The sequence below is a fragment of the Wyeomyia smithii genome, chromosome 3, assembly GCF_029784165.1.
Source record: "Wyeomyia smithii strain HCP4-BCI-WySm-NY-G18 chromosome 3, ASM2978416v1, whole genome shotgun sequence".
NCBI classification, from domain to species: Eukaryota; Metazoa; Arthropoda; class Insecta; order Diptera; family Culicidae; genus Wyeomyia; species Wyeomyia smithii.
Window position 1 is genome coordinate 81,931,223 of NC_073696.1, and position 15,698 is coordinate 81,946,920.

General features: G+C 37.9%; 1 protein-coding gene across 1 annotated transcript; it reads right to left on the minus strand.

Annotated features, from left to right (window-relative positions):
- Positions 1-1,109: 1,109 nt before the first annotated feature.
- LOC129731919 (brefeldin A-inhibited guanine nucleotide-exchange protein 1) lies at positions 1,110-9,413 on the minus strand. The gene is made up of 3 exons (XM_055692302.1): positions 8,801-9,413; positions 3,200-8,145; positions 1,110-2,550 (listed from the first exon to the last, which is right to left on the minus strand). The coding sequence occupies exons 1-3, from the start codon at positions 8,964-8,966 to the stop codon at positions 2,383-2,385; spliced, it is 5,280 nt and encodes a 1,759-aa protein (XP_055548277.1). The 5' UTR covers positions 8,967-9,413; the 3' UTR covers positions 1,110-2,382.
- Positions 9,414-15,698: the final 6,285 nt, after the last annotated feature.

Consider the following 15,698-nt stretch of genomic DNA (forward strand, 5'->3'; position numbering starts at 1 on the left):
TATTTATGTATCTTCGTTGTATCAAAAGTTAGATTTTTTATTTTTATGATAGTAGGCCATGATCAGAAAATTTTCTTATCAACATTTCCGTTATATTTTTGTGAACAATTCTTTAGAACATTGTCTTTGGCTTACATCAACCGTTTAAGCACAAATGAATTAAGTTCGTGAAATTGCCTTTTCCGACCACTGTGCGGTGGTACTCTACGGCTACGAGTGTTGGTCGATGAAGGAGGCCGACCGGCGAGCACTTGGAGTCTTCGAGCGTAGGATCCTGCGTTCCATACTTGGCGGAAAATTAGAGAATGATGTGTGGTGCAGGCGCATTAACCACGAGCTGTACCAAGCATACCAACATGCGGATATCATCAAGCTGATAAAACACGGCAGGCTACAGTGGGCTGGCCACGTGGCGCCAATGCCAGAGGAGCGACCGGCGAAGATAATATTCAGCAGAGAGACCGACAGTGGTCGGCGACTCCATGGTAGACTCTGTACTCGTTGGATGTTGGTGTGGAAAAGGACGCCCAATCGGCAGGTGTTAGAGGCGATTGGAGAAGACTAGCCCAAGACCAAGTGATGTGGAGACGTATTCTGGATTCGGCAGTGGGTCGTTAATGACCTGTCGCCATGAAAGTAAAGTAAGTAATGTCTTATTTTGTGCGACCAAATATTGAATTAATCAAGCTTTAGATAATTGAAATAATTGATTAATTGAACACAAAAAAAAACAATAACACACAACGTGAAAAACGCCTTTGCTGAAAAATCCGCGAAAATTCCGAAACCCGCGTAAAAAGTCTTTTTGCTAGTTTACTTCTAATAAGATTTGAACAAGTTAAGAGAGAATTGTAACTATGGATAAAGATGTTGGTATTCGAAATCTACTTAGCAGGAGAAAAGTTATATACTTTTGAAAACGATACTTCTTCAGGACACTTTTTTCTTTCTTAAATAGCATGTTTTTGTTTTGTAGAAATTTCCCTATAAACTTGCAAGTTAGGCGTAACCATTGATTCTTCGGCAGGATATGTTCCTCAAGCAGTCAAATTGTGATTCTTCAGAATGCAATCTAAAATACTTTTTGAGTACTTACAGCAGAAATACATTGGAAAAAAAACTTTTTTTTTTTTGCTAGCTCTTTATTCCATATCTAATATGTATGTAAATGAACAATATACAGTATAATCGCCATTGTGTGCTTCATAGCAAAATGAAATTTTCACATTCTCATAACCTTCATATAGTATGTTGAAATGTTCGACCTGTTTTTGTCTTCTTTGCACTTAAAAAACAGACCACGAATTAAGACGCTAAACTTTCGCTAGCAGTACAGTTAACTCATATTTACGTTCCATGTTGGTTTATCTTTGTTCTCTATCAGTAACACATCCTGACTATAAATATGTTATTTTAATAATAATAATCATTAGTAGTCTATTGCATTCTGTAATATTCTATGCATAGTGTTTCGGGTGTGTGTAGGTTTGTATTATCTAGTTTATGTAGGGGGTATTTAAGAAAACTCTTTTACCAGCTACTCAAAAGTTCGAAACTTTTCAAGTTCTTTTGCTACTTTAGTAGTAGTAAGTAAGGAGCGACTTTATTTTCTATACCATCTATTTTTTTATTCATCACCGCTACTATAAATCAGCTCTGATCAGTTCATTAGGTCTTTCAGTAGCAGGTTTTGCAACTACTCTACTAAATTCTACGCAACGACCTATTTATGTTTGAAATCAATCGCTAGTTAATGTTTACGGAATATTAGTGTTACTGCACTAAATGATACGATTTTTAGTTTTGTAGCAGGACCAATATAAGTTGGTTGTTTTCAATCGCATGTTTTCAAATAATATACTTTTTCTGAGGGAAACCATTGCTCTATCAACCAAATTGATTTATTGAATTGGATTTGTCACATTTTACAACAATCGGCGTATGATACATTAATTGTGATCGGGTTGTCAATTGGCTCACATTAGCCCTACACACTTGCCATTTATAATAATTTAGTACAAGATAAAAGCTTTCTAAAATATAACGAACATATGCGCAACAATTATAGAATAATGAAAGTTTCAGTACGAAATTACTACAACCGTGTTTTTTTTTTCATAACTTTCGCCGCCGCTACTGCTGTTGATGATAAGCCAAATCAGCATCGGAATAAATTTGTTTCCTTTCAACCCTTTTTACGGATGCGGCCAGACCGATGCTATACTGACACTGACAACTGTTACAAACATCAGAACTACCACGGAAGGCTGGCAATTGATGCTGATGAACTGCCGGATAGGTTCGCAGTCCTCGCCCCCGATATCGCTGGTGATGTGATGCCGGTGGAGAAGTCCGCGAAGACGCACCACTCTTTTGCTGATACTAGGTACCGATTGCGCCTGCGCTGCTGTTGTTGCCAGGCTTAGAGATACCAAAGACTGGGCTGATACGGAGAAAAACTCGTCGCAATACCGTTCGCAGTTCCGGTTTTAGATCAAAGCACATCAAATCGCACATAAGCACGTAGTAGCTGGAGATGTGTGCAGCAAACTGGAGAAGAGTAGAAATTAGGTGAGTTCATGTTAAATATAGTGTAACGAAATGGTGGATGATGAATTCGAAGATTCATATTTAAAAAATTAATTAATAAGTAAATTTATATATTAATGAATTAATATAATTAATAAGTAAATTAATATATTAATGAATTAATTAATAGTAAAATTAATAACAAGGAACGGCTTACGTCCTCATTTTCCTTACTTTTGCGGTTTATAATGAACATCAAATTACCAAGTCAAACACGTTAAAAGGGGTTGCTCTAAATCTAACCATTACATATTTCAGGGGTTTATCCGGAATTTTTTATGTTGTTTGAAAATAAGCAATTCGCTCATTACTATTTTTATTGTGATCATTGTAATGCTTCAATATTCTTGATGTCGATATAGATGTAAATCACATTCGATCCATGATACAGTCTTAATTTGTGTACAAGTTGCGCAACTGTCTATATTTTTGTGAATCGAAGTGGAATAATTTGACCAAAATATGACCACATGATTCAGAAACTTTGTAGCACTGCACCTCCATCGAACGATTTAAATGGGAACGCATGGTTATCTATAAATGCGTATCGATTTTTCCAATAAAATTCAACTTTGACCAGTATCTGGCATACTAAATAAATACTACTTACCCTCGAATCCGGCATCTTCAGTAATCGAGTCAGAACTAGGAGTAGCAGTGAGGTCCACGCGTCCCGATGTGGTTCACTTTGCAGTGATAGGAAGTAGTCGAACGCTTCCGTACACACAGCGATCAATCGTTTCTCAATATCCTGCCAGTCACGTCTTCGGCTTTCGTCACTGTACATTTTGAACAGTATTCGCAGCACGCAAGCTAGCGACTGGGTTTCCTGCTTCAGCAAGTTCGGCTTCAGTGAACCCTTGAAGCCAGCTTTCCAGAGTACATTGCGCTGTTCGTGGTTGGAGTTGAACTTTTTCGCAAACCGGTGGCTTTGCAGCAGGCAATCGATCAACTGCAGCAAATGGGGCGTGTTCAGGTAGCTGTACATGCCTTGCTCCTCCCGTTGGCATTCTTCCGTTGACAGCGATTGGTTCAGGGTTGAACTGCTTCCGATAGTGTTACAAGAACTGTAGGATAATTCTGCAGCTGCCTGAGCAAGCGTTTCTGCGTCCTCCTTTCGGGAGGTAGCCGGAAAAAAAATTATGTTGTCGATCGTCTGTATTAACTCTAACTGCACGACACACTTGATCAACAGATTAGAGAACAAGACGGAGGTTTGATTAAAGTCTGATGCTTTCGAAGGATGATCCTGCGGGTCAGATTGACTGTAAACAGAATGTTGCGAAGGGGAACGTTTTAGAATACCGTGACGCGGTATTTCTCCATTATGTTGACCACCATAGGATGCCGAGTTCTGATAACCTTGAGGGGTTGGGTCAGGCTTCCAATAGAGCAACTCGTTGGGAAGTGTACTGTTGAAAATATCAAGCATACACTGACACGTTTTATCCCAGGTTTCTTCATTGAATTTTAACCCGTTTGAGATGACCAGGTTCTCCAGACAGTTAGTTCCCGAGCGAGCCAGCTGCTCGTTATTTTGTTGGACGCACCAATGCAATTGGCAATACAAGTCGGCTAGCAACATTGGCCCGAGGATATCGAAGTATTGAGTGAATACGTCGATGATGGCGTACAAGGCATGATTGCAGGTGGTTGTCATCCACTCGGCCTTCTCTGTATGATGCTCGGGTAATTTCATGTTATCGAAAATCCTGAACAGGATATTGAACAGATCCCGCCACCAGTTTGGCTTAAAGGCGTCACCGTGAGTTTTGACAATCTCAAAAAGTACGGTAAGACCTCGCGTTCGGACATCTAGTTTGCAGCGATTAACGACGCAGGACAATGAGAAAAGCATCGGAAACCATCCTCGAACCCAGACACGGTCTTCTTCCGAGACGGATACGTCATTTTCCATACCAGCATGCTCAGCAAATAAATTAGGTGCATCGTTCACACACAGAGCACAAGTTCTCACAAGCCTTATAGCTTCCATGCTGGTGTCAGGGAATTTTGCATTACAGGCAAACTCCGATAAACATTTAACAGCATCTTGGAACGAATCTATCATAATTGGGAACTGTGATTGGTACAAATCCGTAATGATTTTTCCCGTCGTTAAGAAAGCAAGTTCTACGATCGCTTCTTCATGGTCTCCCGCAGCTAGATGGAATACCGAGAAAATATTCTTCCAACCAGATTTGATGTTATGAGCTTGCGAGTTGACCATCTGCGCTACACAGCGTACCACCATATCCCGAATCGCAGGCGAACAATTTTTCTTCATAATATGTTCGAACGGCCGTAGGAAATCTTTCTGGAAGCGAAAGTTGGTAAACTCTCCCTTCTCGATAAACTTCATCGAAAGTTGACGTAGTGAATCCAGCGCAAAGAATGCTATCTCCTCGTTGGTGTTGCAACCGACGGCATTGAAGTGTTCGCCTAAAATTTGCCAGATTCGGGACCACTGCAGACGAATACGGCCCATATTGTAGTAGGAAATTTCCACAATCTTCTGCAGCGAGAACATTCGCGGTTGAGGCCGTGTGAGTTCATCTAGGGAAACTTGGCACAAAGCCTTGACAAAATCTACTATCGCATCCCCATCCAATCGAATGGATCCGGTGAAAATTCGATCGACAGCAACCACAATGCTCTGTGAGCTTGTCTCGCCGATGTGTTCCTTTGCCGATGGATCCAATGTATCACGATGCGATGCCGGCCCGGAAAGAAACTCCGGTCGCACACCGGTCCCGATGAGCTGGGCCAGTTCTAGGTGAGATATGCATTTTACGATGTCCAACCAGCTCGAACCCAAGTAATTTCCATCGGTATGGGCTACCATGATTAGCGTCTTTATTGTATCGATATTTTTAGCTTTCATCTCATTGATGGGAGAATTTGCGGTGAGTAAAGTGAAGCGTGCAAGTGCCTGAACGTAAGCGTCACGTTCCAGGGTCATATGAAAGATGCACGCAATCCGCACAGCACAGCGAATACCGTCCAGACAGAGACTGGCTATTTCAGGGTCGTCACAGTCCTGCAAACCAACAGAGAATGCTGCCAAAAACGATGTCCACGCCATTTTAAACATAGGCCTAACGTGTTCCAGATGTTTGGCCGATGTAAACGGAGCCTTAACATGTGACACAGATTCCATGAGGTTTTTTGCTGTCGTTGATAGTGCTTCCATTTCGACGTTCCACAACAGTTTTCGTTTTTTCTCATTCACGATAATCTGTTTACCAGGCTTGCTGGCCACCGTGTTTTTCATTTTTATTTCGTGGCCAGAAATTTCGTCATAGATCTGAGAAAGATACTCTTCCGGAAGATCTTTGTTATCGCTTATACCACGATTCAACTTTATGTATTGTTCCTTGGTCATCTTATGCTTCACTTGTGGCGAGTGCAGATCCGTTGTTAGCATGATCACCGAAAAGGCCAGTACGTACACGGTATCCGCTGACGCAAACAAGGTGTTGTTTGGGTTGCAATCGCAATATCTACTAGCGAATTTCTCCATCAATCGGTCAATCTTTTGCGCTTCTCCCGGGAGACGAAATCCTTCCAAAAAGTAGCGCAATGCTGCCACGATATCCAAATCAGCAAAGTTCATTGCATCGATATAGGCGCACATCACAGCTTTGCTTTGTTCATCGTTCTCACCTAAATAGTCGCCAACCTGGGTTTTATCCAATCGTTCCTCCTCGTGCAACCATTTGGCGACGTCTTCTACCGTTACACCTAACAAACCTCGCTCTTGCAAGAACTGTATCCCTTTCTTGGGTTTTCTGTGGAACATTTCAATTCCAGTTTCCATAACTTCTTTCCGCTGCTTTCTCTCTTCCAACTCCTCCGGAAGATCCAACACTTCGCGATTTCCACCGGATGTATTAGTACTTTCAACTGAGTTAATGCTCAGGCTTGAACCTCCGTGAGATTTGAACGGATCTGGACCATCATCCGAACTTTTTATAGTCACTGCCGATGACGATGCATGCGGTTGTGGATCTCCCAGAGATGTCTGCGAATTCGGATTAACATACAAATCTTTACTCCATTCTACCATACATTTGAGAATCGAGACTAAACACTCCAACCCTCGAATACGCATTGATTTTTCCTGATTCACTGAAGTTCCCAATTCGAGTGCTTGGCGACCTTGGGCTATTTTGGATAGGTCATTTACGAGCCGTTCGAACAGATTGGCAGCGGAAAAATCGCAGTCGTAATTTACATAAATATCCACAACACTTTGAGCATCAGCACAAATCCGTGTCAGCGCCTGGATGACCATCCATTTATGTTCAAAGGATGAACTGGACGCTTCCAAAATGTTGAGAAAAATCTCCTTGAAAAACACCTCAATCTGCTTTTTCAGGTGTGTTTTGAAGTTGGACAGCAACGCAACAAAGATCGACAGAGATAGTTCAAATACTTCCGGAACCGAGCTACCTCCATTTTTAGACAGTGCAACGCACAAGTACTGCTTGATAGCCATTATGAACATCTCGTTCGATCGAAACACTGGTCCGGCATTCTGGAGAATCGAGAGCAGCAAATGCAACGATAGGATTTTCGACCGCAGTTCATGCGATTTCGGATCCGGGTGTCCTTCCGGCAGAGGTTTCATGGAAAGTTTGCACAGTGCTCGGAACACTAGAAAAGCATCTTTTTGTAAAATGTGTGTGAACTTAGCGGTTACGATACTATCATTTTCACTGGTTACTTCCATGCTTTCTTGCGATGGAACTCTTGCCATGGAGGTACTATCCATACCACCGTTGGAAATTCCTCCGATGCTTCCTGTCTCTACTACATCACCTTCCGCGTGCACTGGAACCTGTTTACCAGTTTCCTCAGCCGCAATGGCTATCACATTGTCTACGATCTCTTCCACAATTACCCGTACCATGTCGTAATCTGGATGTTTTTCTTCCACCACAGGCATCTCTTCCGGTCCCGTTGGAGCAGCTGGCGAAACAGCGGCCATGGTCGACACGACCATGCTACCATTGGCCAAATACTCGTAAGCTTGATTCTCCATTCGAGTGAAAATCACGTTCAACATTTGCGTCAGAGTCGCTCTCGCAGTAGTTTGGTTGATCAAGTTCTTGCTAGAAAGGTAGATATCGTAGCAGGTTCTTACCCCCTGCAGTACGGTACCCTCGTGGACCTCGACGTACTGTGAGGTTACCACAGTGAGTAAAGCCTTTATGATCTGCAATTGTACGCCTTCATCGGTTTGAGGTCCCATGAAACAGTTGCAAATCGTCGTCACAATACGGTCGATCAGAAATTTACCCGGATTCGACGAATCCGGAATGTTCCCCGTTAAGTGACCATAAGCAATCAGCTTCTGCAGACAATCTAGGGCCGTTACCACGATGCGTGGCGTTTTGCTCTGGCAGGCCAGCTCGAATGGCAGAAAATACTTCTCGGCGTTGATAATGTTGGAAGAGTCATTCTTCGGCAGCGGCAGCGCAGCCGATGGAACGGGAACTTCGCCATTGTGTTCACTTTGACCGGCTTCCTTCAGCTCTTCCTTGATGTCCTCTGCAATGACAAAACAAATTTACAGTATTTTAGAGTCATGAAATTGTCCAAGTATGTATTCAGTTCAGCTGAAGTTGCAGGGCACAGTGTTAAAGTTAAAGTTGTCACTAACAACAATTGTCACATCAATATATAAAATATATTTTCCTGAGAGTAGTTACAATTTATTTATTCGTTTTAGGTTTACCACTCAGCTTAAATTATATTTTAATTATCGAATAAATAAAAATCATTCACATATGAAGGACTAACGACATTAAAATTGAATGCTTGAGGTCGTATTTTGTTTTCGAGTAGCCAATATTTGTTGACTCCGCAAATTTATTGACAAACAACTTATTAACATGCTTGTCTTGTATGTCTGCATGCCACATCATTCATCTGAAGTTGATCAAGAGGCTTACACTTTGTTCAAAACAGAAACAAGTCTATTATGGTTGTAGCAGTATTTCTATTAAAGCCCGATGCTGAACCATATGTTAGAAAATATTATCGAGCTTATCACGTCATAGATGTAAAAAGAGGTGTATGCACCACCTTCTACACACTCTCAACTGATACTAAAAAAATCAATAACTCATCATCTCAATTATTCAGCAAACTATATGCGTTGCATTAAATGATACTGCCACAGTGTTAACGATTTCTCACTTACCGAGCGCTGAGTCGCAAGCTCGCTTCAACTGCGAGTGGTGCGACCGTTTAATATCCTTATCACTTAGGATCTTTTCCAAAGCACGGACGATGAACATTTCTTTCGTTTTAGTATTGCAACTGCTGCCACTGCTGATTTTACTGATACTATTACTAGGTGTTGGCATAGTTTCACACCGACGATTCTTGAATGGTGATGAGTCAGCCAATCCTCAATTTTACACTACCGATTACTTTCGTCAGTTTTTCGCAACTGCAACCACTTACAAAAAAATCATTTTGGAGCAAAACAGCATTAACATCAGACGGACAGAGTTTCAATCACTACTTGTTAACGCCATTACATATTAAAGTAATAACATACAGTCGAGATGGCCTTAAATAACCCAAACGCAATCGGGATTGATTGCACCAACTGCTCTACGGAAACTTCGCAATCAAAGTATACCGACAGCAAAAGGAGATTATCACTAATGTAGAATTGTTTTAGTTTGCACTCTGTGCACTTTTACGGTGCCGAAAAGTTATTTAGCTACAAAAATAAAGTTTTTATTCTCGTTGCAGATAATTTTCATCCGTTCTTTTTCTCCGTATTTTTTTTCTTTTTTGATTAGATGAGCCAAGTATGATGACAGTTCTACAAGGTATGCTATTCACGTCGATGCATTAGTATTAGTGGTATTAGTGATCGTTATGAACTTTTTCCAATTTTGTATGACATTTGAAATGATTTTGCATTTTAAACTAAACTCATAAAACATACTTTCCTGAAAAGTTATAGAAATGATGTTGAAACATGTTTTATTTGTGGGGAATACATAAACATGCTGCGGTTTAGGTGAAATATGCTGTTTTTTCATCAATTTGCCGGTAACCTTTTTGCACTTTTCGTTTTTTTCTTGTACTCTAATAGCGCTTCTAAATAGAGTCGCTTTTGTTTCATACAGTAACAAAAGTCATGAGCTATGACAATGACTAAGATTATGCTCCAACTATTAGAAATATAGCATTTTTATATATTTTATTTCGACATATTGTCGCAATTTTTCACACTAAATCTAAATTAATATCAATTTCTAGTGTGTTTCAACTGGAGATTCACTCTCCAACCAAAAAAATTAGATATAAAACAACATAAAACGAGAAATTTCCAAAAATGTTCTGAATTCCATACAAAACGCGAAATTTTTCATAACGAGATTTGTTTGTGTGCGTGGATAGACAAAAATGTAGCATACCTTGTAGAACTGTCATCATACTTGGTTAGAGAGCACGTAATGGAAAAATGTCAAAATGACATTCTTTAGTACAGAGTGCCTTATGTAAAAGCAGAGGTGTGGAAAAAAGTATCACAGAGAAAAATAAAATGCTAAATAATAAAAATAAAATAAATAAAATTATTTATCATGCAAATTTTGCTTCTCGTCGGAGAAGGCAAAAGTGATAAAAGTTACCGAGGCCAAACTTGTATACAGGTTTATGCTACAAGTGGCAAGTAAGACAGTCGATTCCGAGCACCCCAAACAAGGTACCCATTGCCGTGAGATGACTAAGTGACGTAAGTGCCTTTTTTCGAATATGGGTTTTTATGCCAATTTGTTTATTATTCGAAAATCTATCTTTTGGCATCTTTCTTGTCGTTGTTACTTCTTCGTACATTGATTTACGTCACAATGTCATCTCACGGCAGCCCTGTCAAAAGTATTTTTGTATTCTTGGATTAGGTTCAAGATGGGAAGAAAGTGTAAGTTTTTCGATTGTGAAAATAACCTGGGAAAATCCGGAGAACATGGCAATATTTCGTATTTCAGTTTAACAAAACGCACTACACTATAAGCATCTAAACAGTTTTTCGATAATATTTAAAGGTTACAACAATATCCCACGGTAGCCTGTTAGACTAGCGGTTTGCAAACTAGTGAGTTGGATCCAGGATCAACATCTCCTGGGCTCGTGGTTTCTGAACCGTCAATATCAGAAGATGAAAAAAAGTCCCTGTTGAATTCCAAACGATGTTAAGGGAGAACACATGCACAAAATAAACCATATGTATTACTTCTAAATATTTTTTTGCATTCGTCCCAGACACCAAATAATTAAGGTTCTAATTTTTTTTTCGTTTGTTTCTTTAACTCACATGTCAGAAAAGAGAAATCTCATGGGTGCTTCAAATCAACATTAGTGATGCATATTAATGGTTGCCACCTGCAGCATTTTATCAGCTCGCTATTTTGCCTTTTTAACATTATATCAGATGCATACAAGCATTTAGGTCAAAATAAGTTCTTACCCAGAATGGGACACCCGAAACAATGTTCAATTCTAAGAGATGGCGCTGTAGTGATAGTTGAAGTAAAATCGAAATTTCAACGAGCATTTTGCTTAATGACTGGAAAAACTGCTTTTAGTTACCCTGTTTTTATATTATTCTAACTTTCTAGTAGTTACTTTTACTATATGCAATCTATTTTTATCAAAAAACTTGATTTTCTTATACAGCTCCGTTGACTCAATATAGTAGTACAGCAAAATCAAGTTTTTTGATAAAAATAGATTGAATTTAGTAAAAGTAAGTACTAGAAAGCTAGAATAATATAAAAACAGAGTAACTAATAGCAGTTTTATCGGTCATTAAGCAAAATGCTCGTTGAAATTTCGATTTTACTACCACTACCACTACAGCGCCATCTCTTAGAGTTGAACATTGTTTCGGGTGTCCCATTCTGTAATCAAATATAGTATTGTTGTAGGGCAATGATTTAGTGCTTAGGGGCCGTTCAATAATTACGTAAGAATATTTTTCCACTTTCTCAACCCCCCCTTGTAAGACATCGTAAGAATGTTTGATACCCCCCCTCCCCCCTCCCCCCTAGTAAGATCTTACTGTATATGCTATATATTAGGGGTGTGCGAAACTGGCTTTTCTGGTGTCGAAACGAAACGAAACGAAATTAACCCTTAATTTCGGTTTCGCCAAATTAGTCGAAACGAAATCAAGGTGGATTTCGAGTTCTCGAGACGAAACGAAATTGGTCTCTAAGTTTCGCGAAATTTCGAAAAATAAAATGAATGTTCCTGAAACATAGCATTACAATGATTTGAAACGTTGGAGCGTACGCTAACGAAGTACCCTTCAGCAGCTGATCGCAAGATGCTTACCTGGTCGACGAAGAGTAACGTAGGTATTCAGATATCGATAAACCGACATTGTCGAGAAAATCAAAAACGCTAAAAACTGAAATCTTGATGCATTCATTTATACAGATTATATTGCAGGTAATAGTAGCGCGATAGATACAAATGATAAAAAGGTCAAACTCGAAATGTCTTTGTAAATAATAATTTAATAAACTTCTGAACTGATTCTTTTGGTTTGAATGCAACTTTGTTTAAAATAGTAAATTAGTAATCCTTCTTTCATAGCACTTTCATCATTCAAAATCCAAGTTTTGTCCTAGAGCTCGAACTGGAAAACATGAGAGATGGTAGGTAGGTTTTCAACCATTCCTGTGAGTTTTGGTGTCCCTAGCAAAGATGACTTTTCCAAAGGGTTTTTCCCTATGCAAACGTAAAAGCGACGAATCCGATAAGCAATTCCTCGGCGGCCTTCGGATGCATTTCTGCATTCTCTAAAAGCAGCAAAATTCACAGGAATGGTTAAAAAGCTGTAAAACTTTTGGAGGGCAACCAACCATCTTGAGCTTTAGGGCAACTTTTTTTTCGCTTTTGTCGACCAGTGTTATTGAATTTTCTTTAACACCGTTTAGTCAGACTAGACTAAGTGACATCTTTATCAATTCGAGGAAAACGAAATTTAAGTTAACTATTCTGTAAACTTTAAAGTTTTCAATATGTTTGCACATTTTTTAATACAACTTAAAATTACTTTTTAACTGAGCAGTTCCACAAAAAAATGTCCCAGTTTCTATATTTTTTGTCATTTTAGATTTGGCTTAAACTTTGCATAAACGTTTCTATAGGCTGAGAAGCTATTTAAAATGCTATTTTGGGAGGATTATTGTGATTATAAATATTTTCAGAGCCAAAAGTTTTTTGATCAGTGTGACGCCTCTGGAAAAGTTTTAGATAGTAATTTTATCTTTCCGATAAAAAAAAATCAAAAAATTCATTTTTTTTAATGTAAAAGAAAAATTAAAATTAATATAAAAAAGCTTATTTTCAAAAATCTTTTTTTTTTTTTGTATAAAAATTACAAAAAAATTACCGAAACGATGATGATATCAAAAAAAAAGTTATATTTTTTCAAAAAAAAAATTTTACAACATGTTTATTTTTGGAAGGACAATATTTTTTTCTATAACTTTGCCAAAGGCACTATGCCAATCAAACCAACTGTTTCGATTATAAAAATATTTTAACTACCCACAGAGTGCCCAATTTGAGATTAAATTATTTTTTCAGCTAAATCGGTTTGTTTGACTGGCATAACTAGTGTCTCTGGTAAGGTTGTAGAAAATAATTTTGACCTAAAAAAATATGCCCTGTGAGTTTCTGCGACACCAAAAATAATAAAATGCATTTGGGACCATTCCCAAACTACGTGGTCATATTTTGATCCCTTTTATACCCTCCTACTCCCCCGTGGTCTTTCGTGGTCTCTTGTTTTGTGATCTTATTCTGCATATATGTACAATAAAGTATGAAAAATTTATAAAAAAATGAAGGTTTAAGAAAACTGATTATTAGTTATTGCGCAAATTGTAAATAGAATTTTTAGTAATATCATTTTCTCAAAACCAAAATAACAAATAGATAATGGTTGTTTAATTTTTAATAATATTTCATTGTCTTTAACAAATATAACAATTTTCTTACCTGAAAGTAATTTAAAATACGCTATTCTGTTGAGTATATTCAAAATGATTTTTAATTTGTTGTTGAGTATCAAAATAAATAAAATTTGCTTAAGTAATTTGATCATCTACGATAAACTTTTCGCTTATAGATATTGTGAATTGTATACTCATCTAAAAATCATCTAGAAAAATATTTAGTTGATAATAAGTGAAACCTTACTTTTAGTGATTTTCAGGTATCGGATTTGTAACTTAGTTTTTTTTAAATAAATTACAAAGTTTTTGAATGTCGAACAAAATATAAACATCTTTCTTTCTTCCTTCAGTTCATGAACATCCAGGTCTTATATATTGTTTTTAAGACCAAAACGTTGTTTTTTTTTACCGGTCGTTGAGTATTGAAATATACTTCCAGGAAAAATGTCATGAATCCCGACGCATTGCAAAATAGAACTATTATTCTAAAGCAGTAAATGCCATATAAGGCAAAGCCAGTTTAAAACAAAAATAAATTTTTTCTTCGTTCGAATAAATTTGAAATATGTTTTCAAAAATTTGATTACAGTTAATTGCTGACAACTCTCAAACTTTCCGTGACACTTATTAATCAAATAAATTTATTATTTAAAAAATTGCGAAGGCTTCGTCTTGACTGAGTGGCAATAATAAATTATAAGTCAGAAAAAAGACTACGTGGTCTATTCGTTAACCCCCACACCCCCCGCGTGATTTTTCGTGGTCTTTTGATAACCACCCCCCCCCCCCCGTCTCCCTATATATGACTACGTGGTTTGGGAACGGCCCCTTTGAAACAAACCAAAAATTATTTTTCTTTCAACCAATCAACAGTTAGAATGGAATGTTGTAACAAACAAATAGTTTTCTTTTTGCTCAATTAAGTTATTCGTAATCATCCTCGTTCTCTTATTTCTCGTTCTTTCTAACCTTTCTTTTCTTCTGCCTTGTATATTCGTCAAGTGCAAAAACAAAATCGCTTTTATGCTATAATCTGAACTTGTTTTTGACATTGTAAAATTTTGTGTCCTCTAAAACAAGAGAAACATTTCTCAGTTATGTGTTCGACGAGAGCGAACCATGTGCTTTTTATTCATTTATTGATAAAGTATACTTTTTTGGTAACACGTTTAAAATATTTTTGATAAGGTACCTGGCAATTTTGAAACCTATGCTGACTTTGAAAGCAGAGTGATTTGAAACAATACTAAAAATTCAGGCAATTACAACTTTTTCTGCTTGACACATCGATCACTCTGTCTGCACACTATAAGGCATGATATCTGGTCAGCCTAGTGATAGCAATGAACTATCTGAAAAAAACACATTTAAATACACTACGGTGTGCGAAGAGGAGTCCTCTAACACAGAGAAATCCGAATAAACGCATTTAAATTTTTACAAGTCGAGTGGCATAGAACATTTGGCCTGTAAGATAAAGCTTCAGAGCTTTAGTTTTGACCGAAATTGCTATGCCCTCCTTAACGAAAAACAAAAAGTGACCTTTTTAACCTTGTGCGCTGCAAATATAACCACATTTTGATGTACGTAAAAGATGCGTAAAATTTATTCCTACAAACAAATTACTAGATACCTCGTAGCGCATTTGGACGGCTTCATATTCCTCGAATATGACTTCAGTGATGACATGAATTTTATGCTCTGCGTGAATAAAAAATATCTCCCGCATGATGATACGGTTTTGTATTTAAAAACGAAAATTACCGGCTGAGAGTTGAAACTTCTATGTCTGACATAGTATACCAGATAACTGTTGAGATATATTCAATTTAATTTATAGTCGCAATGAGCACAAACCAAAATAATGTAATAATGTGCATCGGAAATTTGGTCCGAAATTTCGCGAAATTTCGTAATCGTCGAAATTGGAAGTTTGATTTCGCGAAATTTTAGGCGGAGTTCAGCGAAATTCAACGAAATTTTTAGGCAATTTCGCGAAACCGAAATTTCGCGAAATTTCGGGAAATTCCGAGTTTTGCGAAATTATACGAAATCATTCGAAATCTCGCACAGCCTTACTATATATATAGATTTTTATTAGAGTTT